Source organism: Dermacentor andersoni, chromosome 5 (assembly GCF_023375885.2).
Source record: "Dermacentor andersoni chromosome 5, qqDerAnde1_hic_scaffold, whole genome shotgun sequence".
In the NCBI taxonomy this organism is placed as follows: domain Eukaryota; kingdom Metazoa; phylum Arthropoda; class Arachnida; order Ixodida; family Ixodidae; genus Dermacentor; species Dermacentor andersoni.
The window spans coordinates 146,240,077-146,267,004 of record NC_092818.1 but is presented as its reverse complement, the minus strand read 5'-3'; the positions used below and the strand labels follow the sequence as shown (position 1 = coordinate 146,267,004).

Genomic DNA, 26,928 nt, shown 5'->3' with positions numbered 1-26,928 from the left:
CACCCTTTGGGGTGTATATCTGCCACACAACGATAATCGTCATCTGCCTTGATGCCTTTCCGTTCTTGAAAACGCCGCGCCCGCTACTTTCTTGTCGGGAATGCTATGCCATGCTGATAACGCGCATGCCATTCGTTACTGGAAAGTACCGGGCTCGCAGCGTTAAAGAAAGGAAACGCATCAAGGCAGATGACGATTATCGTTGTGTGGCAGATATACACCTCAAAGGGTGCAAACTTTTTAGAGTGTTGCCCTGCATGAACTTCGAGATGTCAGCGCGCTGTTATCTCCACAACGCGGGATGAAACATGATCATTTTGGCATACATAATTTCGGCTTACGATGATAACGGCACTAAGCGACCTTTGTAGAAATCTCGTGCAAATATTTGCCATAGTTTGCGCAAGGGTTGCTTGTGAGCTTTTACTAATTTGTGTTTTATGCATTTGGGCGCTTTCTGATGTACTGCTGGCAACCCTGTATAATGACTGTATGATCACGACATCACGACAGCTACAGCTGATCGCACTCGAGCACTCGTCTACGCCGCTCTAGGTCGTTATCATTGCATTTTTGATGATCAGGTTGTCTTAGTCATGCATCAGGACCACGAACGGAGCGTTGCAGGCTGAAATAATTCATACGCGTTCATGTGACAGCTTCGATGGAGTGGGTAGCATCACATACCGCTCCTACAGTCGACGCTGGTTGTGCCGTAAACTGCTGTTCTCTAACTGCTCTCTGTCATGCACGCATGGTAGTGCAGCTACGAGGAATCCGTGCGCCGATAACACGGATCTTAGTTTAATGATCTAAAGATAGCTGCTTAATAATTGGGTGGCAAAAATCTACGATCTCAACGTTTCCGAGAGACACCGCCAAGCGTACTTTTTTTACCGAGGTCTGGTACTATTATGCTTTTCTGGCCATGATCATAAAATTGGGTTGGTTTATGCACAAAGGAAACAGTAAATCGGCAAGCACAAAGTTATCTTCAATTTTCTATATATATATAATGGTGCAACTGGACTAATTTGCTTGTTGCCACATTGCTCGTTCAGCTGATTCGGGGCACTGTGCCAATGCATAGGCACACCAGTAATAGTAATATTCAACAGCCACTTGTGCGGTCACTTATAGCACAGTTACTATTTTGTTGTGCCTCCAAAGGCAAGTATTGGAATGTGCAATGAAGCAGCACTTGTCCTCAGAATGTTTTATGTCTAGATTATGTATTCCCTATATCATCAACTGGCTCTTTGTGCTTCTGCAGCCGTGGCAATTGGTGCAATACTGCTGTGTGCGCCTTTCCATAAAATGCTCAGCAGGCACTGTCATGTTTATGACATTAACATTGGGAAACTTGCTGTTTGTGCTGAAAGAAATGGTACATGGCGAATGTAGATACTTTGACACAATGTTGCTGTGGTCTAAAGAGCAGGCATAAGTTCCTTGATAGCTCTGTAGCATACTGTGCACACTGTAGGTTTACAGTGTTAGGAAACATCAAGTGGGCTGTTTTTTTGGCAGACACCACTACATAATCTAGATATGCATTGATGAAAGTACATCGTCACACCTTCTGGAGCCTTGTAAAATAGAAGTGAACCTTGTGAATTGTTTCGTTGAATTAATCCAAAGTCAGCATGTACATGTACATGCATATGTTGCTGAATGAAAATGAAAGTTTCACATAAGGGGAGATTATCATCCATCAGCGAGCAGCATAAAGCTTCGAGCTACCCTCGGCTGGCACCAATTTTTCTTTCATGATGTCATAAGTGTGCGAGTTTCAAATTGGTATGGGGCTAAGTTGCGACATCCACCTAGAAGATCTTGGTATTGTATATTTCTTAAATTGATATCGGCCGTAATTGCCTCATTATGATCTGACGATGTGCATGATTTTTCATATGTATCACAGTGGGAGCTTCAAGCTCGGCTACGGTGTATGGCCACCACTACCATGGAGCAGCTCGGCCATGTGGATGACTTGCGTGCCCTGCAGGCAAGCCTGGGTGACTTGACGTAAGTGCTGCCTGCAACATGAAGGTTTTTCATTGCAAAAGCAATCAACTCACCATCATAAGTGATGTATGTCCAAACTATCCCTGGGGGCTTCTGGCTTCCTCAATCAGTGTGAACCCGTGGCTTGTAGAACGGAAACAATGGAAGACAAATGTAAGAGTTACTGTGACCTGTGGCTTGACAAGCTTGTCGAGTGCCAGGAATTGAGTGTTGTGCAAGCATTTGCCTTTTACCAATAGCTGTCAGCTTTGCAACGTTCCATCATACTATGCACACGAAACAGTTCCATGTGGCTCCTGAAATAATAGAGCATTGCTTAGTAAGCTCTGCTCACATTTCACGCACTGAGATACGGCATAGAGCTGCTTTGCTTTCACATTTTTTATTAGCATGCACTTTTGATTAGCGATTAGTGTCCCAGGGGCACGAGCGATGTGCAGTCAGTCAGCTTAGTTGCAAAACAATGAAGAAGCCAACTTGACATACCTTCATGCTCCATGCAGTCGGCTTAGCAGCGGCGCTAGGGCAATATTTGGCCTTCCACTGCTAGAATGAGCATTGTGTGCACATGCAATAATATTTCCAATGAGTTGTTTTGCTGTTGTTTTGTCTGAGCTACTCATGACGAAACATGATCTCACTATCCCTGGCTTAGTGTACTGTGGTTGTAGCTGCCTGTGATCAGAAAGAGGATCATGTTCATGAGCTCAAATGTATTACAAAAGCATAGTTTGTTCAAGTTGCGTAAGATTTTTGGCATCAGAGTTATGGTTTGGCATAAAGGCTAATTAAGAACACCGATGGCAATTGTGCACTAAGGCAGCAACATGTGTAACTGAATGCCTGTGAAGCCATTGGAGATGTTAAGTGATGTAATGCATGCTTGTATGACATCACTAAAAAAGCTATGTAATTACTTACCATCATTGAAAAATGATTAGCAAGGTACTTGTTGTCATGCTGTGTTTTAACGCCTATTATGATTACTTAATTTAACTGGGACTTTCAGTTTGTTAAGGCATTAGGATAATAGGATTATTAGGATACTTCATGCACTTTCCAGGGGCTATGTTTGTATCTGTGTACGTTTCTATCTTTTCCCGCGCACCTGTGTCAATGGGTAGTCCGCGGTTGAATGGGTAGCACATTGGGTTGTTTTGGTGAGGGAACAGGGTTCGAAACCAACCGTCAGACCAACTGGTCACTGTAGATATGGGACTGGGTAGGCACCACTGCTCGAAGAAACACTTTGACGCTGACTTGGAGCACTGAGTATGTTCCACTCGGTCTGTGCTGGTCTTCAATAAACCTCTTTGACGCCAACTTGAGTCACTGGATATGTGCCAGTAAGTGTATGCCACTCTACAATGAACAACTTTGGTGCCAAATTAAATAGCTAGGTATATGCCACTCCAGTACAGTTATGAAAAAGATCCCTTAAATTGCACCGATGCTGAACGGAATCGAATCCATGTCACAAGGGTCCCTCAAGGACAGCAACCCGATGCTTTAGCAGGCTGGACAATGAACGCACTGGCTATGTGCTGCTCTTCAATGAACCTCTCGCCAACTTAGGTCAGTGAGTATGTACCAGTAAGTGTGCGGCAAGCGAAGGAATGATTTTCATCGTTCGCAGGCACTGGCACACCACACTTTTCGTCTTGAAGGCCATGTGAGGACTTCTCGGCAGTGCCACTAGATGGCACAGTGTGTCCAGAAAGAAGTGCAAGAGACAAGCCCAGTTTCCACATGACATATGTTTCTCATCATTTGCACGCACCAGCGTGCCATGCACTTCGGAGGCTTTGCGGCAGTGGTGTCACTAGATTACGCTGATTGTCCTTAGGGAAGCACAAAAGAGGAACCTCCCTGCAGTACATGTCTCATACATAACTCGTTTCGATCGTGGCAATACGTTGTGTCGCTATATTGATTCAAGGCTAAATGCATTACCATTGACAGTGATTGTGAGATGGCTTCCACTGCTTTTTCAATTTCTCTGCTTCCTCAGGCAAAGCGTCACGAATTGCTGAAACAGCTTACATGACCAAAACCAGATAGATAAAAGAGATACACAAAGAACTATTTGATCAAGCTAGCCATTTTAAATGTTGTTTAAAGTCTTGTTGTGAACTTTTATGCTGCAAAGACATTTAGCTACAGAAAACTACTAAAACCTGGTAATTGTGGAATGTAAAACCTGTTTTCCTATAACTTCTCTAGCTTTAGTTGGTGAGCCTGATTTTGCATTATGCTCTCTTGAAAAGACTGACGAATTCAGGTTAATCCACCTTCCAAAGCAATTGGCTAGAGCACAAATGTTAAATGTACACTCTTAAGCACCAAGTACCAAGCACCAAGTTCACAAGTACAAGTATTCCAAAATGCACATTTTTGACGCTAGTCAGAAATGACAATAAAAGATGAAAACCACATGCTTTTCTGGCACTGTTGCAAGGGACAGGTCTAGAACTTGGGAGATGCCATCCAAGAAAGCAGCATTTGTTGTTAGTCCCTCTGTTCAGCAAATACTGCCTTCAAATATGTTTTGTCTCAAGGAGGAGATGCCCTTCATCATAAACAGCAAAACAAACAGAATGACACAAGAAGGTGACGGGACAAGGCGCTATGTCCTGTCTCCTCCTTGTGTTATCCTGTTTGCATTAAAGTACATACAGTAAAACCTCGTTAATTCGAAATCCCGGATAATTCGAAGGTTTTCTGCAGTCCCGTATTTTCCAATGTAAATTTGACCAGATAATTCGAACCGGCAGCCTAGACCAACCCGGTTAATTCGTAGATTTGGGGTGCTATGCGGCAATTCCCAATCCCCATTTCACCGCAAACCCGATGAAACGATGGCCATTCGGAGCCGCGAGGCGATGCCACATACCAATTGCAATTATTTATAGACGAAGGGTTCGACTTGTAGTACTGCTAGCACAAAAATCAGTCCACAGTATGCCCCGCGCACCGCCGAAACGCACGCCTGCAGAGGAGAAAACGTGCTTCATTGCAACGCAATGAGCATACTGGTTTTTGTCACGTGCTCTCATCCCCCACTCCTCACAGGCCTCGAAGTCGCAGCGTCAGCATGTGTTCCATGCCGCTGCCACTGGCTGCCGTTCGCCCATTCTCTCTCTGCGCCCGCGGTGACGTGTGTGCGCGCAACGCCGATCACCACCGTTTCTTTGTGTGCTGTGGTTAGGGGTGGTTGCAGCTAGTGTCGTGTTCTTTTTTTTTTTCTGAACTGTGCAAAAGTGCCAGTGAGCGAAGATGCCAAAGTATAAGACTTTAACGCTGCAGCAGAAGTTCTGCTTGATCCAGAAGTGGGTAAGAACACGTGTTCCAAGACCGAGTTGACTGAAAGGCACAGCGTGCCCCTCTCGATGGTGTTCACAATATTGAAGATTAAGTGGAAGGTACTGGAGGCCTACAGCAAGAAGCGGTCGCGAGTACGGGCTCCCACGTACCAAGATGTGGAATCAGCTTTACTTCGCTGGCTGCAGAAAGCAAACGCAGCCCACCTTCCCGTCAATGGAACGATACTGCGGGAGAAGGCCAACGACTTGGCTCTACAACTTGGGCACGAAGAGTTCGAGTGTAGCAATGGATGATTCAGCTGTATTAAAGAGCACAATAATTTGACCTTCGTAGCCGTCTGTGACGAAAGCAGCAGCGCAAACGAGAGCGTTGTCGACGACTGGAAGAAACACACGTTGGCTCTGTTGCTTAGCGAGTACGATGCAGACGATGTGTACAACCTTGACGAGGCAGCCCCTTTTTACAAGATGCTGCCCACAAAAATGTTCGCAGTGAAGGACACTGCGGTCAAGGGTTGAAAGCAGGGCAAGGAAAGAATTACTGTTCTGTTCGGCGTGAACATGTGCGGTAAACACAAGCTGCTGCTACTCATAGTTGGAAAAAGTGGGAAGCCTCGCTGCTTTAAAAATGCATGGCTGCCGCCGAGGAATGAGCTTATCTGCCAGCACAACAAGAAAGCCTGGGTCACAGGCGCAATATTTGAAGATTACATTCGGCAGCTTGACTGCAAGTTCGCGGCCACAGGCGGGAATGTACTCTTTGTTGTTGATAATTGCCCGGCGCATGGTGACATCCCACACCTGAAAGCTATCAGTATGGTATTTCTTCCTCCGAACACCACTTTGATCTTGCAGCCAATGGACCAAGGCGTCATTCACCACACGAGGAAGATTTACCGCCATCACCTGCTCAAGCGCATGCTCCTTTGCTATGACAATGGCAAGGAGTATTCCATCGACCTCCTTGGGGCCATATGTCTTATCGTGTATGCTGTTAGGATCGGCCTGCAGGGGTACTGCTCTGCAAAGCTATTTCAGCCCGCTGCACATGTTTTGATCGACCCGCGGTGGGGGCGCCCTTCAGAGAACCAGCGAGAACAGGGCTAACCAACCATGAACTTACTTCACAGAACTGCAGACTATGGCAGCAAGAAGAGTTCCCCCCCCCCCCCCCCCCAAAGGGTGCTTTGTGGTGCGGGGGCCTCAGGATTCGTCACAGTCTGCTGACACACATGGCGACTACAGGAGAAAGGCAGCTCTGGAATTTAGAGGCGCCGGCTGGGGTCGGGCGTGACCACCTGGCTACGGGGACGCAAGACAATGGACACCACGACAGCCGCGTTGCGAAGGTCAGCTCCGAGTACTGTGAAGGTCGTCTGCCCTCGGAGGGGGGCAGTGAAAGTGCGTACGTGTGTGTGTGAGCCCTCCTCCTCCAAAAAGGCGGGTAGTCTACGATGATGTCGAACGGAGTGTTTGTAAGCAGCTGTTTGTCGCTGCTACAGTGTGCTCGTCGTCGTACTCGTGAGCTGTGTGCTCGTATGCTTCATTTTGCGTGCTCCATTTGGGAGTCATGCTAGACTGTGTAAATGTATCACTTGTTTAAACTGTAAATACTGTAAATAAATCCTGCCCGCCTAAGTCCCGACGAAGAGTCAAGGTCCTCCCTACAGCTACGACCACCAACTCCTACATCTGGATGGCAGCGGTGAGATCGGCCTACGGCTCGTAGATCGGCCTACGACTCCTAGACAGTACTGGCAGCTCACGGACTTTGGCACATGGTGACCGACCGGTATCCTGATCAAGTTGGAGGCGACTTGGGATTGACTACCTCTTGCAACTGACTGGATACGGCAGAGAAGGACTGGTGATATGGTGCTGCTTCAGTGGGTAAGCGTTTGGTTTTGGCTGTAAGATTTACCAGGCTTCAATTTCTCTGTGTTTGTGGATATGATTTGCTGGGGATCTTTTACTTGTATCTTGATTTGCTTAAAGCTTAAAGTAGCGACCATGGTCCTATTGTGTTTGACGAGAGCTGACCTGTTGTGGTTGTGTGAAGAGATCGAGGTAAATGTAGAGGAGGACTTGACGGAATCAGAGATTCATAAGACAATTCTCGAAAGTGACAATGATTTGAAATTCATCGAACATATAGGTAACTGAATTCTAAGCAAAGAACGGGAACAGGAAGCAATTAGGCAAGAACAGGAAGAATTTAAGCAATAAGAGGAAAATGCTAAGCAGAAACTGTAAAGAATTTCGTAGGAAGAAGGCCTAACAGAAGTAACGAGGCAGTACATTAATGCATTGAACAGAGAGATTGAAGGTTTTCAGCAGTTAATTGAGCAAAGTCAACAGCGGCTGGAGAAATCTGTAGGCTGGACGCCGAAAGTGGGAGGAAGTAGATAGCAGATTTTCATTGAAAGCCGACAGAAGTAGTAGCACCTGCGAGATTAACAGCACGTTCATAAGTGAACTCGAAGTGCTAGCAGTTAATGATGCCTTAGAGGCAGCAGAGGCCGTTAAAGGCCAGAGTGAGAGCGACGAGGTGCTGTGCCAAGAGAGCACTGTAGAGACAGCTAGGCCAGCTGTGAATGAATTGGCACAGTCACCGCGTGTGTGCGTCGCATGTAGGGTTAACGAGGTTGCTAGCGAAGTAGAGAGTACTGCTGACCCGACAGACACGAGCACCCATGTCGAGTCAGATCTGCGTGCCGAAGTGAAGTGCGAGCTGGACGATGCAGTTGAGGGCAGTTCGCAGGATTGCGAGCTCCATAGCTCAAGGGAAGACAACCGCATTGTTCAGGGATCGATGCAGTTCTCCGCCAGTCTAGATTGCCAAAAGAAGGGTGATTTAGTTAGGAATCATTCAGACTGTGCGCGTGAGACAGCGATCGAGACCGACGGGCTGTGTGCCGATGCACAGCGTGAGCTGGGCGATGCAGTAGAGGGCAATTCGCAAGAGTGCGAGTTGCATAGCTCGAGTAACACCTGCTGCATTGTTCAAGAGTCGGTTGAGCTGTCCGCCAGTCGAGGCAAAGTGAGAGTTGATTTAAATAAAAATCACTCAGACTGTGCCGGTAAGTGACCAATCTGGGCCGACGAGATGTGTACCGGCCAGCACGAGACGCCAGAGGACGGCATGAAAGAGAGTTCGAGGAGAAAGCGCGTAGAAAGAAGCACGGTAAAGACCGAAAGGCGGTAAATAAGGTAGCGCAGCCAAAATCGGTGACAGGCGCGATAAGGCAGGCCGCGGAGAAAAGAAAGGTGCGGTCATCGTTGACGATCTTGGTGCATCAAACCCGATCGAGCCACTGGTCAAAAAGAGACTGAGAAGCATGTTCTGCACGGACACGAACAAAGGGTACAGGGCAGTTACGTTCCTCAGTGTTCCGTCATTCTTTTCGGAGTGCAGCATATAGGGCGAAGGAGCGCAAGGTGGCAAGACGAGACGAGCTCAGTCGAGTTCGCGATGAAAGCCAGGACGCAAATCGGCTGGAGACAGTAACGTCTTGAAGGAGCTGATAGTGTGTCAGCCCTTTTGTTGTTCCTGGATAGCCAGTGTAGCTTTCGTACCGTGACCACCTCGAGTACGGCTCAGAATTATGAGTCAGTCGAAAACGTTTGGAACGGGAGGCCAAGAGAGCTTCCGTAGAAGTAAAATGTCTTGTTTTGTTTTATTTTTTAGCATTTCGAAAATTTTCGCGATTTGAGGCTAGTATTTCTTTTAGTAAGTAAGGTATGAGCTTTATGTTGTGTTTGAGAAGCTCCGAAATTTGAAGGATGCGTTTTATGTAAACCTGTAGTTTCGCGAGGTGTTCATTAATGAGTAGATAGGCTTTCTTTTTTTTGTGTGTGAGTAACCCGAGTGTCAAGGTTATCGGTGAGATGCCTATGGTAATGCATGTGTGTATTAGTTAACCTTCTTTTTTTATAAGTGTTTTTGAATTTTCTAAGGTTAAGTGCGTAGGTTTTCAGTAAGTGCGTAATTTGCAATGAAAAGCGTTCTTAGTTCCATTATCGCGTGTCCTGTGCGGACGGAAGGAAGCAGAAGGTTTATGACTGGGTTGCTCGTGTGTGTTTAGGGCGGCCGTGTTCTGACTTCTCTAATAAGCGTGCGAGGAACGAGTTATTAGCAGACGCATTTTTTAAAGGGTTCTGCGGTGTGCGTAAGTTATGCAAGTTTAGTTGTTCGTTTAAAGTACGTGTCCTGTATGAACTAGAGAAATACATGTGTGTAAGCGTGATGGAACGTTTGCGTGTGACGTAAGTGCGCGTTCTGAAATGACCACAAAGCTAGTGCGACTGTGATTACGTACCTGTGGAGTTGACCAGACTGTTCAGTGGCAACAGTATGTGCGATAAGTACGCCAGTGCGATAGTGTAAGAAAGGGCTGTTCGTGAACTTAGGCTGCTTAAGTTATGTTCGAGTATTGGTGGTTGAAAGCCTTTGGTGTAGTTCTGCGTAAACCTTTACTCTAGTGCAGCGTGACGGTCAGGTTTGGTCGAACTCAGGGGGAACGTGAACGCTCGCTTTGGCGGCACAAAATTTTGGGGGCAGAATTTGGGATTCCCAGTTGAGCGGCTTGCATGGAAAATTTTGTTAGGAAGTCTGGTGGGTTAACAGCTGATTCCGGGCGTTTGCACGCAGAGTGGTATTGTGTTGCTGGGATCGACTCTTCTGTGCCAGTTGTGAGATGGTTGAAGGCATTCCAAATGCGCAGGGGTTGCAGAGAGCAAAGCCATCTTTTGCTCGCCAGCCATCCTCTTCCTGCCCAGCGGTTGTCAGCACTGGCCAGGCGAGATTTTCCGGGCCATGGAGGAGCTGTTAGGATCGGCTTGCAGGGGTACTGCTCTGCAAAGCTATTTCAGCCCGCTGCACGTGTTTCGATCGACCCGCGGTGGGGGCGCCCTTCAGAGAACCAGCGAGGACAGCGCTAACCAACCACGAACTTACTTCAGAGAACTGCGGACTACGGCAGCAAAAAGAGTCCCCCCCCCCCCACCAAAAGGGTGCTTTGCGGTGCGGTGGCCCCAGGATTTGTCACAGTCTGCTGACACACGTGGCGACTACCGGAGAAAGGCAGCTCTGGAATTTAGAGGCACCGGCTGGGGTCGGGCGTGACCACCTGGCTACAGGGACGCAAGACAATGGACACCACGACGGCCGCGTTGCGAAGGTCAGCTCCGAGTACTGCGAAGGTCGTCTGCCCTCGGAGGGGGGCAGTGAAAGTGTGTACGTGTGTGTGTGAGCCCTCCTCCTCCAAAAAGGCGGGTAGTCTACGATGACGTCGAACGGAGTGTTTATAAGCAGCTGTTTGTCGCTGCTACAGTATGCTCGTCGTCGTGCTCTGTGCTCGTCAATGTACTCGTGAGCTGTGTGCTCGTAAGCTCATTTGCTGTATGCTTCGTCTTGCGTGCTCCATTTGGGAGCCACGCATAGACTGTCGATGTATCTCTTGTTTTATAATGTAAATACTGTAAATAAACCCTGTTCACCTAGTTTCTCCCAAGTTCCTCTCTACGACCATCAACCCTTACAAATGGTGGCAGCGGCGAGATCGTTTGACAACTCCTACAACTGTATGCCAGCGGTGGGATCGTCCGACAAATCGTACAATGCATGGAAGCAAGTGGAACCCATTTTGATCATGTGGTGTTTTGAACAAGCTGACTTCTCGAAGGAAAGCACCGTCGATGCTGATGCTGACTATTCATGTGTACTTGATGAAGAAGGAGCCGAGTATTGTGACCACATCAATGCACTCTGCGCGCAGGCTAGCGAATCCGGCGCAGTCGGTTTCGCCGAGTATCTGAACTTTGAAAATGATCAACAAATGTGCTACTCAGACTTGGAGAGTGAAGCTACCGCTGATGCGACCATGTGTGGTGACAGCGACGACGACGACGCTAACAAGCCCTCCTGAGCACCCATTCTCGGGGAAGTTATTGGATCGCTGAACGTTATCCGCAGTTTTGTTGAGTGCCACGGTGGAAATTCTCAAATGCTGCACGTAGTTGGCCAACTAGAAAACATGACCCTTGGAGCCCCGAACTACAGGACGCGGCAAACCAGCATCTCTGATTACATTAAGTAATCCAGAGATTGCCGAATAAAGGTAGTGCATTCCTGCAGCGAAATTCTTTGCCTGGGTTGCATTTTTTTGTGTTCGGTTAATTCGAAAACCCGCTTAATTCAGATTTCTTGCAATCCCGATGACTTCGAATTAACAAGGTTTTACTGTATACTGTGAATGTGCAGGAACTAGCCCATCAACACATTCAGCTGAGGAGTTTCCCTATTGGTTGAGCAACAGCAAAAGGGCTGGATACAGTAACAGCCAAGACTAGTAAGGGTGGATGCGAAGAAGACAGTTCATAGCGCCCCGCAGGGGCGTCTGCGTCAGCAGACGTTTGGTGTGTTGCGACACCACGTACCCGAGCACACGAGGGTTGGACCCTCCCGCGTGTAACCGTGCGCGGCTTAGCTGTGTCCGGGGAAAGGGGGATCCTGGGGGTTGAGCCGATGCTGGGTGTTCGGACCTTTAAGGCCCCCCGGCGGAGGCAACACACCTCTTTGGCCTCTGCTTCACGTAGACGGCACCCCCGGACTGACCCACCCGGGGGAAATCGGTAGTCGCCTCATCCTATCTCTCTCTCCTCAAACCTTCGTCTTTATCTCTCACTTTTTTATCTTTCCTGTCTTCTTCTCTCTTCCGTTTACTTCCTTTCTCCACGGCGGCAAGGGTTAACCTTGTGTGGCTATCCTACCTTGGGTACACCATATTTGGTTATAGTGATGGCGTACGACTGGCGTCTGGCAGGCTTCTATACAAGCCCTGCCACGTCCCCTCGTTGGGCTCCGTGGTGGGCGGTCGGCGCTGTTGCCGAACAAACAAATTTTCTTATGGCAGCGCAAACTTCTGTCTATGATCGGCGTCTCAAAAGAAGCCGCACCGAAGCACCGTTCCTGTTCTTTCGGAGCAACGCCCCGTCATTTCCTAAATACTATGTCGTCCACAGTGAAAATAACATACCAGAAAGAAAGCTATCTCCCTTTCTGGTGGCCAAGTGTCTCAAGGACAAAATCGGAACTACATATAAAGCCTCAAAAATGTCTAGTGGGGACCTACTCCTAGAACTAAGTGATAAAGATCAAGCGCAAAAGCTATCGGAACTTACCACTATTGGCGACACTACAGTGACAATTTCACCGCATAGAACACTGAACACAAGCCGGGGTGTGATATCAGAGGAAGATTTCATTGGCCTGAGCGATGAAGAACTCCTTGAGGGTTTCCAGGAGCAAAACGTGACAAAAGTACAAAGAATAGTCATCCGCAGAAATGACCAAGAGATCCCAACAAAACATGTCATACTTACATTTGGAACAAGCGAAATGCCTACATCTCTGGATGCAGGCTATGTAAAAGTAAACGTCAGACCATATATCCCGAACCCAAGACGGTGTTTCAAGTGTCAAAGGTTCGGACATGCTTCACATGCATGCCGAGGCCAAACAACCTGTGCTAAATGCAGCTCAAACGATCATCAATCTGAAAACTGCACTTCTTCCCCACATTGTATTAACTGCGAAGGAGACCATCCAGCCTACTCGCGGTCTTGCCCATGCTGGAAAAAAGAAAAAGAAGTAATAGCACTAACTGTCAAAGAAAAAATATCGTTCTTTGAAGCCAGAAAACGGCTATCGTATCTTCCGCGAAGAAGTTACGCCGATGTGACGCAGTCGGGGGCAGCGTCACAGAGGCCTCCGGAGTCCTCCGAGCCCACGCGCAGTGGTGCTGCAGTGACTCCTTCCGCCCCCGTGATGGAAGCAGCCGACGCTGCTCCATCCTCTTCCAAGGCCCTGCAAACACCAGTCCCGCAGGGCCCTAAGATCAAGCGAACTCCAAGGCCCGAAGCACGTGTCTCGGCGCCGAACTCTCGGTCCTCCAGCGCCTCAGAGAGAGCGATGGAGGTCGACACAAAAACTCCGGTGTCATTGACACCGAAGGACAAGCGCTCTCTCGAGCGCGGTAAGAGGGATAAAATCCCAGTAACCATTCAAAATAAGAAAGCGATAACCTAAAGGTTATCGCTCATTTGTATTAGCCTATTTAATCCATGTCACCTATAATCCCACCTCCTACTTTTCCGTAGTGCCATTTCTGACCTTTCAATTTCAATATGGCTTTTATTATCCATTGGAATTGTAGAGGCCTTTTACACAACTTAGGTGACATCAAAGACTTGTTAAGTAACTTCTCTCCTGTGGCCTTGTGCTTACAAGAAACAAACTTAGGCGAAAAGCACAAAAACATTTTAAGAGGATTCACTGTTGTACGGCGAGATCGTACTCAGGCGAACCGGCTTTCGGGTGGCGTAGCTATAGTTTTACGGAACGGCATTGCAGCTAGAGAAGTTACCATTAATACTCACTTGGAAGCCATTGCTGTCACGGTTTTAGCACATAAAACCATTACCATTTGTTCAATGTACATTCCACCACATTCCCATTTTACTGTAGGAGATCTGGAGTTAGTTTTAAACCAGCTACCCAAACCTTTTTTAATAGCAGGTGATTTTAACGCTCATAACATATTATGGGGTAGCAAAACAACTGACACCAGGGGACAAACACTTGAAGATTTTATCCTGACTAACGAAATATGCCTTTTAAACACTGGTGCGCCAACCTACTGCTCCCCAAGCACAGGAGCTATGAGCTGTCTTGACCTGGCGCTGTGCACTCCATCTCTGTTGATCGATTTTAAATGGAGTGTCATTAACAATCCTTATGGTAGTGATCATATGCCCGGTATTATTAAAAACATATCTCCTTTCCCTACAGTACCATTAAGACCACCCCGTTGGAAACTCCATCTAGCAGACTGGCCTCTCTTCAGCGAGAAGGCCAGTCTTGGTCACATATCAGATGATCAAACAATAGACGAAATGAATGAAAAGATTATTGCCTCCATACTTGCTGCAGCAGAACAGACGATCCCGCAATCCTCCGGCTTCTTAAGGAAAAAACTAAAACCCTGGTGGACGAATGAATGCACTCAAACTAAAAAAGCACAAAACAAAGCATGGGGTATCTTTCGGCGATATCGAACACATGATAACCTCCTGTATTTCAAGAAAGCAAAGGCGAAAGCCAGATACACGCGTAGGCAAGCAGAAAGACAGTCTTGGCAAACGTATGTATCCTCCATCAATAGATCAATAACATCCAAAAGAATGTGGGATCAGCTTCGTAAGTTTAGAAGCGAGTACGCTCCTTATACGATCCCCATACTCTCACCTCCAGGTACACAAACGAATTTAAAAGAACAAGCAGATATATTAGGGCAGCATTTCCATAACATATCAAGCTCACTAAACTACTCCACTGAATTTCGAAAGTATAAACAATCAGCAGAAAAACAAAAGCTTCCGACAGCAGGAAGTTCCGAGAAACCATATAATGCCCCCCTAACACTTTCCGAAATTAACAGAGTACTCAGTACTGGCAAAAAAACAGCGCCAGGTCCGGACAGAATACATTACACAATGCTCGCACACTTATCTTCAAAAGCAGTTAAGACATTGCTCCGCTTCTTTAACATAATCTGGGAAACAGGAAAAATGCCGAATGCGTGGAAAAAAGCCATTATAATCCCTTTCTTGAAAGCTGGAAAGCATCCTACAACAGCTACCAGCTACCGACCTATAGCACTCACAAGCTGTCTCGCCAAGTCCTATGAATCCATTATAAACATCAGATTGGCATACGTCCTCGAAACTGAGAACCTGCTCGATAATCATCAGTGTGGGTACAAGAAAGGCTACTCTACAACAGATCATCTAGTTCGGTTAGAACACGAGATACGCGCGGCCTTTCTACACAAGCAATATTGTCTCACAGTTTTCTTTGATCTTGAAAAGGCGTACGACACAACATGGAGGTTCGGTATTTTAAGGGATTTAGCAGATTTAGGTATCCGCGGCAGAATGCTTAAATGTCTAGCTGATTTCATGTCCGATCGAACATTCCAGGTGCGTTTAGGAACGGTGCTGTCCAGCGTATTTATTCAGGAAAACGGAGTACCTCAGGGATGCGTATTAAGCACAACATTGTTTGTGGTAAAAATGAACTCGCTCAATAATGTAATTCCATCTTCTATAATGCATTCACTATATGTGGATGATCTTCAAATTGCATGTTGTGCATCGAACATGGCAACCTGCGAACGACAAATTCAAATTACACTAAACAAACTAACGCAGTGGGCATCTGAAACCGGCTTTCGCTTCTCAAGTGAAAAAACGATTAGTGTTGTCTTTACACAAAAAAGAGGCCTACAACCAGATCCCATCCTTAAACTACAGGATGCCACATTACCCGTGAAACAAGAACACAAGTTTCTGGGTGTTCTGTTTGATAAAAAGTTGAACTTTCTCGCACACATCAATAGTATAAAAATCAAAGCGAACAATGCACTTAACATTCTAAAAATCCTCTCCCGGAAGCGGTGGGGCTCTGACCGTAAATGCCTGCTACACATCTACCGCACTTTGGTGCGTAGCATATTAGACTATGGTAGCATTATATATGGTTCAGCCAGACTATCTTACGTCCGACGACTTGATCCAGTCCATAACCTAGGACTACGACTGGCATGCGGTGCTTACAGAACATCACCTATACAGAGCTTACATGTTGAATGTAATGAACCTCCTTTACAGCATCGCAGAGCGCTACTAACTTTCTCCTACATACTCAGAATCCGATCCTCACCACAACACATATGCTACAAAATAGTCACAAAGTGCAGCTCACGCTTACATTACACAAATAAACCAAACATGATTAGGCCGCTTATCTTGCGATACGAGGAATACTGTCGGGATTATGACATCCCTCGGGAAGTCCTCCAGGTTGCCAGAAAGCCAGAACGTTTACCCCCGTGGTGTGATTTCATAGCGTTATGTGATTGGACACTAACACATCTAAAGAAAAGAGACACACCACATGAACACATTATACAAGAATTCCGCTCTCTTCAAGACAAGTATATAAACTACATAGAATTTTATACTGATGGTTCTAAAACGGAAAAACACGCGGGTGTAGGGGCCGTAACACAAAATTGGAAAACAAGTATTCGATTACCTCAGCATGCCTCTGTCTACACAGCCGAAGTGTACGCGATATGGACGGTAGTTCAAAAGATCATTGCTGACAAACTTGAAAACACTGTCATATACACAGATTCATTAAGCGTACTGAAGGCTCTACACATGAAATCCCAAAGTGAACCCTTGTTAGGCGATATTTTGAATGCATTAACGTCAAACAAATATGGCAGATCAATTAAGTTTTGCTGGGTACCAAGCCATGTTGGAATATTGGGTAATGAAGCGGTGGATAGATGTGCATCAATGGCAGCATACAAAAACATTCAAAATACAGCACTTCCATATAAAGACAGTGTCAATGCGATTCGGAAGGCCTTGACATCAAAATGGCAACGCGATTGGGACATTTGTATAAGCAACAAGCTTCATCTAATTAAACCTGTAATTGGCGAGTGGAAATCATGCAGTCACCAGCAACGATTCTACGAAGTGATCTTGTGTCGACTTCGAATTGGACACACACATCTGACGCACAATTTCCTTCTTCGAAAAGAAAACCCGCCAACTTGCGAAAATTGTAATGAAGCTCTTACAGTCATGCACATCTTAATAACATGTCCACACATGAATACACTGAGACGGAGGTTTTTACACAGCCTGTATAAATTGCACATTCCATTACACCCTGCCCTATTACTAGCAGATGACCCCCTAGTGCCAATTCCTAACCTCTTCGACTTTTTAGAAAAAACCGGTTATTTACACCAACTATAATGTAATGGAGGTTTACCTGCCCTAACGTTCCGTTTGATTTTGTCTTGTGACTGGCGCAGCATGGCCTTAGTTGCCTTTGTGCCACTAAACCCAAACTAACTAACTAACTAACTAGTTCATAGCGCAAACATCTGCACATTAATACAGTGGATATTTAAAGAGATTAGGAAAACGGCTAATCTGGCTTCACCAGGCACCTAAAGAACCTCATTGTCATCTGCCTCTGACAAAGCGGACGAGTGTACAATACAGCAGTTACACCACAGAACAATGAGGCACTCCTTTGGATCCAAACTGCAGTATTCATGGCTGAATCTCATCTGTCACTACACTTTTCTTTATATCGCAAAGGAGCTTTCATGACATACCATCAGCACAGATTGAAATGTGAACAGGAAATAACTAATTTGAATGCCTGCTACGCTTAATTACAGACCTCGAACTGTACACTTAGGGCAGCTCCACGACTGAAAACCAGCTGCATGAGCAATTACATATTGCACTTCCACGTAATTTTTTTTTTTTTTTTTATTTTTAATTCGAAAGCATGCCCTTAGGCATAATACAAAAGATGTTAGAAATACACGAACAGATTCGACTCGTTTCTTGCACGAGTCGAATCTGTTCGTGTATTTCTAACATCTTTTGTATTATGCCTAAGGGCATGCTTTCGAATTAAAAATAAAAAAAAAAAAAAAAAATTACGTGGAAGTGCAATATGTAATTGCTCATGCAGCTGGTTTTCAGTCGTGGAGCTGCCCTAAGTGTACAGTTCGAGGTCTGAATTACCTAGTTAGTCACTGTTGAAAATGCAGGAAACTGAAGAACACATTTAAGTAGTTTCAGAATTGCTTGCGTTTGAATTTGTGCTGATACATATGATACATGTACATACATAGTCCAGATTAAGGCAGCCAGATGTCGTAAGATGTTCATGTTAAAATAGGCTTTGTGTGTACTATCATCTGTAATGAAACTTAAAAGGGGAAAAAAAAAAGGTGCTTCTACTCAATTGTCTAAAAACGCAAAGCGTGATCGTTGCTTAACTGGTTGCCGAATGCTTCTTAGCTTTAATTCTGCCTGTGAAGTGAATCATGCCAGTGTCACAAACACTGGCAGATATGAAAATTGAATTGCAATTTCATGATTTTCTAATTTGCATTCTGTTCCAGCATGGTAGCACATCTGTTCAAATATTGGATCATAGATTTGACCCCGCTTCAGGTATCACCTTGAAGTCCTGTTGAAGTGATGAGGTGTCATTTTTCACAGCTCAGAAACTGCACACGGTGATGAAGAAAGGTTATCATCTGCAGTGCACATTCACGCACTGCGATTGCTTGTGCTACCAGATGAAGGCATGTTGGCATGCTACAGCTAAAGTCTCTGGATGCATTGCTTTTGGTAACCAGTGACAAGTGCAGTAACAACGTTTTCTTAACTTGTTCTAGGCATGGTCGCTGCACTTCATCTGGCAAACCACGCCTTACATTGTTGATTGTGAAACACAAAGCAGTGAACTGAAGAACAGTGCAGAACGTGTGCATCTAATGTCTTTGGCTCCTGAAATGGTAGGAAACCCTTTTTAATTTTGCAGACGAAACCAGGGCCTGCTTTTGGACACAGTGCAGCAGGAAAACAACCGCTTTGCTGACGCGTTGGGGAGCCTTGATGACGTGGTCAGTCAACTCTTTTGTATGCAGCTTATTTCAGACTACGGTAATGGGTCCATGGTGATGGGCATCACAGTGCAGTCTCTGGCCACATTGCTAAATAACAGATATTGGCTACACTGAAATCACTGCATGACATTACAGGCTGCAAAACGTTTTGGTGTGGTCACTGGTGTCACAGCTCGCCTGGTACCCATTCATATGCTTGACAATTGCTTGCCATGAAATTGTGTGACTCTTTTTCAATCATGCAGCATGCGCTCAATACAATATCTCCGAATGTTATTTGTAGTCATCTAGTGAAATCATCTTTACTACTGCACACCATTATGGGAGCAATTAATTTTGAGCACCCTGTCATGCATATACAAAGTGGATGAACATGGGTATTGCAAATGGTGTGCTGAAAAGGTAAAGCTGGATAAATGAATGCATACTGAATTGATGTTGTTTTGCAAGTTAATGGCATGCTGTACATTTCGCTATAAATAAAAATTTTAACAATTCATTTTTAAAAGGAGGACACTGTCAGCGAAGCATCGAACAAGCTTCTCTGGACTACTCTACGTAATCTCATTGGAAATAGCATGAGAGCAGCACGTTACACATATACTGTAGTTCTTATTCGTACTATAACTAGGAAATCTTCCATAGGCTCTCATGTTTCATATCACCTGACCACAGACTGTTGTTACCACAGGATTGTGCCACTTCCAGCTTTACGGGAAAAGAATGCAGTGTAAGAAAACGCTGTACGTAAAATTATTAAATTAACTTTCTAGTCAACACCTTTTCTCTACTGAATCTACCATTTTGATGTTTTTCCTATTGAGCAGGCAACATGCTGTGATAGTGTCAACTTTCCAAAGCAATGTTTCATTTTGTCACTCGCTAATGGCGTTTCAGTCGACTAACTTGGAATAGCCTCCAGGGATACTCACAACTCGAAGCGATGTTTTAGCGCTGGAATAGCTGGGGAGCTGTCTTGCAGACCAGAAATATTTTATTTCAAGTTATTGATTGCGAACAAACAAGCCGATTGCTTGGTGCGCAGCTGCAGCGGGCTCGGGTGTACCAGGCCAAGTTGGTGCGCCTCAAGCGTGACATGACGGAGTTGCAGCAGCGGAGTAGCCGCCTGCGCAAGCGTGCCTTGCGGCTGCAGCAGCTGAAGCAGAAGGAGGCCCTGCAGGCAGAGCAACAGCGCCAGCGAGACCTGGAGCGCACACGGCAGCTGCAGCCACGTGTGGCCCCACAATTGGCTCCCCCTTAAATGAGCCAGCATATTTGTAGATGCTGTGGCTATGATGTGAACAGTGCAAGATGCAGGGAAAAGGAAGGTACCTGCGAAACATCCAAATTCATCAATCGCCCACCTCTATGATAGATTCACAAAATGAAGTGAATAACTGATCCAGCCTCTAGATTAATGCGACATCTGCACTCAGTAGACCAATCTCGCCATGAGTTTCACTATGGTGACATGTTGGGCTTGTTAGTGTGTCATATGAGAGAGAGTAAAGTGTTTGGTACAGGTCACAAGAGCGACACCAGGCGCACACACGGTGCTAACTTTCACAAGCATCTTATTGTCAGGATCAGAGCTATTGTGCCATTGCTCTGAGCACATGTTCAGTGATGCACCTGTCGAAAGGCTTGTTTAGCTCTGTCCCTAGAAATGAGTAAGTTGAATGTTAGCACCATGCGTGTGGTGTGTCTTGTATTGGATGTTCTACATTTTAGCTGCAACCAGTTCCTCTGCACCACCACTACCATGAAGGGTGCTGGTAGTTGTGTACTAGTCCTAAGGGGCTGAAGGGCAACTATGGTAAGAAAAACTCTGCAATAGGAGTGGGTTTGAGAAGCTGCAACCTCACACCTCGCCCTAATAATCAGCAGGAAAAATCCACTACATTGAATTTTGTTTGGCGTTTCCTTCAAGGTTGCCTTGAACCTAAGTGCAGAAGGGAAGTGGAAAGGACTACAGGCATCATTATGTTAACAGGGAAGCTGTTCATGCACTCTGAACATGGTGAGGAGAGTCTTGGGAAACATGTTGCCGGACTACTAGATTCATACTTGTGTCCTTGCTCAAAGTGCACACTTTGTGTGAGGACAAAAGAGAGACAGGCAGGTGGGTTTGTGTTCAATATTTTTGCAAAGTGTGCTGCTTATTTAAACCTGCATGAGATGGGTCTGTTGCATTGTTGACAGCTTCTCTGCAGAACCGTTAAATGTGGTGCGATTCACTGCCGCATCACACTTGTCCGTAAACTCCCTAAATCAGCGATTCAGTCTATCGTGTGAATGGAGTTCTCATTCGTGTCAGTTTTGCATTTTCATTCCTAAAGGTGTTCCTCTAGTTCCCCTTCGTATGTGTGCGATACATAGCACAAGAATAATGAATGTACAAATAGCCCCATTTATTGCTCTGTTGAATCCAGCTCTACTCACAAAGCACATTGAGATTGGCCATCTCTGCAAGAACTTCCGTAGACAACTCAATACCACAAGTTACTATGTACATTAGAGTCGAAATTCAGCAGCCATAAGTGGCCTAGCCAGTGACATGTGGTAAATGCTCACAGCTGGCAAATGTTCTTGAAACATGTCAGTTATGTTACAGCCCTAGGCAGGCCTTCACACTGGCATTTTTCTTTTTTTGTCTACTTTTGCACAATGACATGTCACCTTTTCCCTAACAAATTACATCTGTGTGAGATGAGTGGCTCATTATCTGAGATAATTATGATACAAATCTTACGGAACCAATGTGGACTATGAATGGGATGAAGAAACCCCTCAAACAGTTGTCATGTGGATTTTCCCTCCATCTCAATGAATATGTAAAGTTTATTCTCTTAAGAAAAAGCTGGAGCAGAAGTGTTGGTAAACAGGACTTCAGGCGATAACACATTTCATTGGTGTACAGCAAGCGAGTACACAAGGTTGTTCTGTAGTTGAAGAAAACATACACTCGCCAACTGAAAAACAAAGAAAAATGAAAATGGTTTTTACGTTTTGACATCCAGTACGGGTGCCTTGTTCACAAGACATATTGCGTTTACGTATAGCTCAGGAAAGGGTCCCCATGTCTGTTTTATCGTGGCTGCCATAGATTGTATGCAAAATTATTCAAGGAGCAGACAGTATGGTAGTTTATTTTCCTTTTCGATGACTGAAGCCAATTGCCAATCAATGCTGTGACCAGTTTTTCTCATAATGCTCTGCCCATGCATTAGACACTGTGTGCCCTTCTGCTAAATCATTGATGTGCTGCTGTAGCCTTCTTTTTAAGTTTCCAATTTCACCTACTGGCAGTCTCCTGCCACTCCTGGCAGTCTTGGCACAGAATTTTGTAAATGTAGAAAAATGTAGAAAAAAACACACAACCTACAGACATGATAGCATCAGATTGTAATTTTTATATATGAGAAAACATAATTCTGTTATGCGAAACTCAAGGAAACCCCTTTTCCAGCACTTCTACCATTCATAGACTGGCCACGGCGTCCGCCATTTGCACGCGCTGGCGCACGAATATCTTGGGAGTCCATGAAGCGGTGCGCCTGTTTCCTTGAAACACTTCCAGATGGCGCTCGCCTCCACCGCATCACAGCCCACGCAAAAGGCCGCGTTTCTATCGAAGAGCCCACCTTTGTGCATAGCGTTTCCCGGTAAATATTAGTTATATACACTGCAGTTGCTGGGAGGTGTGAGAAGCAGTCGGGGACATTTGAATGTTATTGTGCTTTACTCTTAAGAGGAAGCTTTAGCTCGGGTGCTCCTATCTAAATACATGTAAAAGGAGAATTCGTTTTTCTCGGCAACCACTGCACCAAATTTGACGGGGTTTGCTGCATTTAAAAGAAAAGCTTAAAATCTAGTGACTGTTGGTTTCGAATTTTCGATTTAGGTCGTGAAATTTTTATAAAAATTTGGCAAAAATCGAAAATTTTCAGAAAACGAAACTATCAAGATTACAACTCCGTAACTCAGCAAGAAAAATTGATATCGCAATTCTGTGAATTGTACCTGATAGCACATCTAAAGCGGACAAAATTGATATGTTACACATGAACTTCAAAAAATGGAGTAATGTGTAATTACAACTTTTGCAGAACCTTTGTAAACAATGTAACAAATTCACGTAAGATGTAAACTGACCTATCAAATTTGTCCGCTTTGAATGGTCTAATGGATGCCGTTTACAGAATCGCGATATCTGTTCTTGATGCAGAGCTATTAGCTTGTAAACTTCGTGCTTCTATTTTTTTCAAACGTCTGAATTTTTGAAAATCCTTTTAACAAAATTCAAGCCCTAAATCGAAATTCCGCTTCCAACAGTCACTAGAATTTAACTTTCTCTTTCAAATGCAACAGATTTCATTAAAATCGGCCCAGGGGTTATCTCAGAAAAACGTTTTTGCGTTTTTACATGTATTTGAATAGGCCGCGTCGGAGTTGGGCCCGAGCTAAAGCTTCCTCTTAAAGGCAAAGCTTAGGCATCCTTCAAGTTTTTTACTCAGACGACTTGCTGCTTTAGTTCGCATGTGGGGATGTGGCAGATTTGCACTTTATAATCTTTGAATATTCTTGAAATTAGCTCGCTCACCCCTCGTGCATAAGGAAGTGAAGCCCACTTCCTTGTCGTTGCTCTGGCAGGAGGGTTAGCAGCACGCCTTTCTTCAGTCTTCAGCTCAAGTTTTCGTGCAACAGCAGTAGAACATAAGTGTATGCATGGGAAAACAGTGTCAATGCAATTGATCGTTTTTGCCCTATGGGATGGGGTGACTTAAAGTGCAGGTATTCCCTGTTATGCATAGGCTTTCGATGTATGCTTGTTGAAAGGCTGGATGCAGTGCAGTTGATTTCAACATCAAGGAAAGCAATGTGGCCATTTACTTCTTCAACAGTGAATTCGATTGTGCACGGAAACGAGTTTAGGTGTTCCACGAGAGGTGCAACATCTTTGTGGCGGATAACATAAAAATACTTGTCAGGATGGAATGTTGCCTAGGCTCTTCCTTCAACAGCTTCCAATGCAAGATTGGCACAAGCCACTGAGACTAATGCCCTCGTCGCTGACCCAAACACCTGCCTGTAGAATGAACCATTGAATGAGAAATACGTGTTGCGTAAGTTATAATCAAGAAAGCAGCACAAGGTGTTGACCTCGAATGGGGTGTGCGAAGGCAGAGAAGTGTCGCTGTGCAATGCTGTTCTGCAGTAATCAACAGCATAGTCTACAGGTATGTGCGTGAACATTGACTTGACGCCAAAGGAGACCACAACGTTTTCGGATTTCAAAGCCACGTTCTTGATGTCGATGAAGTCAATGGAGTTGTTCATGTACATTGATGTTCGTCCTACCAAGAGCTGAATTACATCATGAGGATATCGAGAAAGCTGGTGCAAGGAGGAATGTGTGAAATGTGCAGTTGTCCGAAGCGGGGCATCAGGCGTGTGAACCTTAGGAAGGCTGTATATCATAGGGGCTGAGCCAGTGTGACAAAGCAGGTGGTAATACAGATGCTTGTTTTCCAGCAGTACAAACTTGAAGGCGTCAGTCAGTAGCTTTTGAAGTTCGGACGCGGTCTTTCTTGTAGGGTCCCAATTGACTCTCCAATACATTGTTCCGTCCTGGAGATGTGCCATCAATTTTTACTTTGTTTTCATGATTCCAAACAATGGTTACATTCCCCTTAAACGTTGGCGAAATCATGGCGTACTGGTTGTTCTGCAGCCTCTTCATGGCTTCTCTATCAAGGTTGCCAAGACTTGATGTCGTAGCACTACGAAGCTTCAAAAGAGCCTCAATGGCACAGGTACATGCTTCACTTTGCAGAGCAGACTTGACTTGGCGTACGGCTTCTCCTGAACATACCATCTTGCGCATATCCGGAATGGTACGAATGTTAAAATTGCGGCTGTGGCTTAGGAGCTGAAGCTTTGCGGCATTGAGGTTTGACAAGTTGCAGACACCAGTCTGGCCGTGAGGGCATTGATATTTCTAAAACAAAAACGTGTCTTCCTAGTACTGCTGCTGCGACTCAACAGAAACGAGTTGCAGCAGCAGTGCTAATTGAATGGAGTACAATCTCGTGGAATTCCGTGGAGGTGAGGCGCTCAAGCCTGCTGAAGAAAATCTTGTTTTCCAGGCGCTTTGTGGTTGCCTTCGTCTCAAGGTTGCTTGCTTGTAAAAGGAGCTTTTCATTATGGTGGTTTTCCATGCTATTTGCAAAGTGCAATGCGATTGAGGGTTTGACAAGAGCTTGTCTGGTGAGAAAACAACATGGTTGAAGAAAATGTGCACTTACCAATTGAAAAACAAAGAAAAACGAAAATGTTTTTGATGTTTCAGCACCCAATACAGGTGTCTTTCTCACATTTATGAGTGCAATTTTTTCTCAACGACACTTTCTTACCAGACGAGCTTTCGTCAAATGGGCAATTACAAGTTTATGTATAGTTGGCCACAGACGATAATGGGACATGGGTTCCACGACAATTTAATAAATTGCTGTGCACGTTGCATATTGCAGACCGAAGCTTGTATACAAGTCTATGTATTCAGCCAGTTCACAGACCTTGTGACCCTTAAAGGGGCCCTGAACCACCCCTCGGGCTTGGTGAAATAACATATTCCACAGGTGGCATACGCTGCTGTGAACATCTCGGCCAAGTTTTGCTGTCGTACGTGAAGAGCCCGCAAGCTGATCGTGAAGTCACCTTTCTCTCAAACGCTCTTTTCAACAGAAGGCCCTATTCTGGACTCTTTATTATGTCCTTCCCTTAGACAGCTGCTATTGGCCAATAGCTGACGTTAAGCTGCGGTCAGCTACATGGTGTAGATACTGCAGCCGCCATGGGGTGCTACCACGAGTCCACTGGCTAAGTGCACTGTGCCTTACCAAGGATAACTGCGTTTGGCTTATGTATGGCACGTCATAGGCACCAAAGGCAGAAGTCGTGGCATCTATGTTAACATCCAAAATGAAATTTGAACTGTGCGCCATGGTGACATATAAAAGGCGGAGCACTGTGGGCACGTTCCACTGTGCCATAGCCTTCATAGTGCAAGGCACTGAAGAACGAATGGGAGCACAGCGGAGGTGGTGTTTGATTGCCAATAACTCCGCTTCTGCTGAACGCATTGCAGTACTTTCTGTGGCAAAGTACTTCTGAAAGAACCAATTTTCACTTTAAAATACCTTTCTTCAATAAAATGTGGTTCAGGGCCCCTTTAAACTGTTGTGCAACACAGTTCACTACTGCTGTTGTGGCACAACAGCAGTAGTGAACTGTCAATGGCATGGTCCTATATTGAACAATGTGAACCTGAAGCACGGTACCTTCAAGATGCTTTATATTTAATTTGAGGTGGTGTTAACAATTGGCTTAAAAGATGCAAATGGTCTTTTTTGGTGTTCAGAGTTCCTACAGTATGCATGTGATCATGTGCTGTATAAAAAAAACTTGCTTCTTAGCTTTACTGTATTTTGTATTTTTTTAAGGACTAACAAAGTTTATTGCAACAGTTATGTACATATTTTCTTCACTGTCCATATGAATTCCAGTGGCATTGCTGTGCCAAAATGAATTTGTACATGTGGCTTGGGAATAAATCGGACTGGTTTTTCTCCTGGAATGTGTTCTGGAGTTGCTTGCGTCATGACTCAATAGCAGCGAGCCCAGATGTTGTGGGGGTCGTTGAAAATAGCTCTTAGCTTGAATAAGTCAAACTTTAGAATGATATAACTGAAGAAAAGAAGGCGGGCGGCATATGTCGAAGGCCATGAGATTCACTCAGGAGTTCCACTGGCCATGAGATTCACTCGGGAGTTCCACTAGGTTCTTTGGGTGTTGCCGCAGGAACTTTCATTTAGGAAGACAATGCGCAAATTAGGTAGTCTATTCAAACATGGCTAGTCTAGTGGACGAGTAACGCTGCCACAGATATCAAGCCTTCGGCTTGAACCTGCGTCATAATCATAAAGTACAAAAGC

General features: G+C 45.2%; 1 protein-coding gene across 3 annotated transcripts; it reads left to right on the top strand.

Annotated features, from left to right (window-relative positions):
• Positions 1–476: 476 nt before the first annotated feature.
• On the top strand, positions 477–26,570 carry Pldn (biogenesis of lysosomal organelles complex 1 subunit pallidin). Of its 3 annotated transcripts, none has more exons than XM_050178884.2 (4): positions 477–555; positions 1,925–2,028; positions 18,847–18,928; positions 19,977–26,570. In XM_050178884.2, the coding sequence occupies exons 2-4, from the start codon at positions 1,952–1,954 to the stop codon at positions 20,190–20,192; spliced, it is 375 nt and encodes a 124-aa protein (XP_050034841.1). In that variant the 5' UTR covers positions 477–555; positions 1,925–1,951; the 3' UTR covers positions 20,193–26,570. The 3 variants fall into 3 exon arrangements, with proteins under 3 accessions (XP_050034841.1, XP_054927098.1, XP_054927097.1); XM_055071123.2 differs by lacking the exon at positions 477–555 and adding an exon at positions 574–669; XM_055071122.2 differs by lacking the exon at positions 477–555 and adding an exon at positions 688–901.
• Positions 26,571–26,928: the final 358 nt, after the last annotated feature.

What these genes read in the sequence shown, in the direction of transcription:
- Pldn (XM_050178884.2), top strand. Translation starts at nt 1,952, where the DNA reads ATGGCCACCACTACCATGGAGCAGCTCGGCCATGTGGATGACTTGCGT. An exon ending in GCAAGCCTGGGTGACTTGAC is followed by an intron (nt 2,029 to 18,846) that starts GTAAGTGCTGCC and finishes TTAATTTTGCAG; the next exon opens with ACGAAACCAGGGCCTGCTTT. An exon ending in TGGGGAGCCTTGATGACGTG is followed by an intron (nt 18,929 to 19,976) that starts GTCAGTCAACTC and finishes CTTGGTGCGCAG; the next exon opens with CTGCAGCGGGCTCGGGTGTA.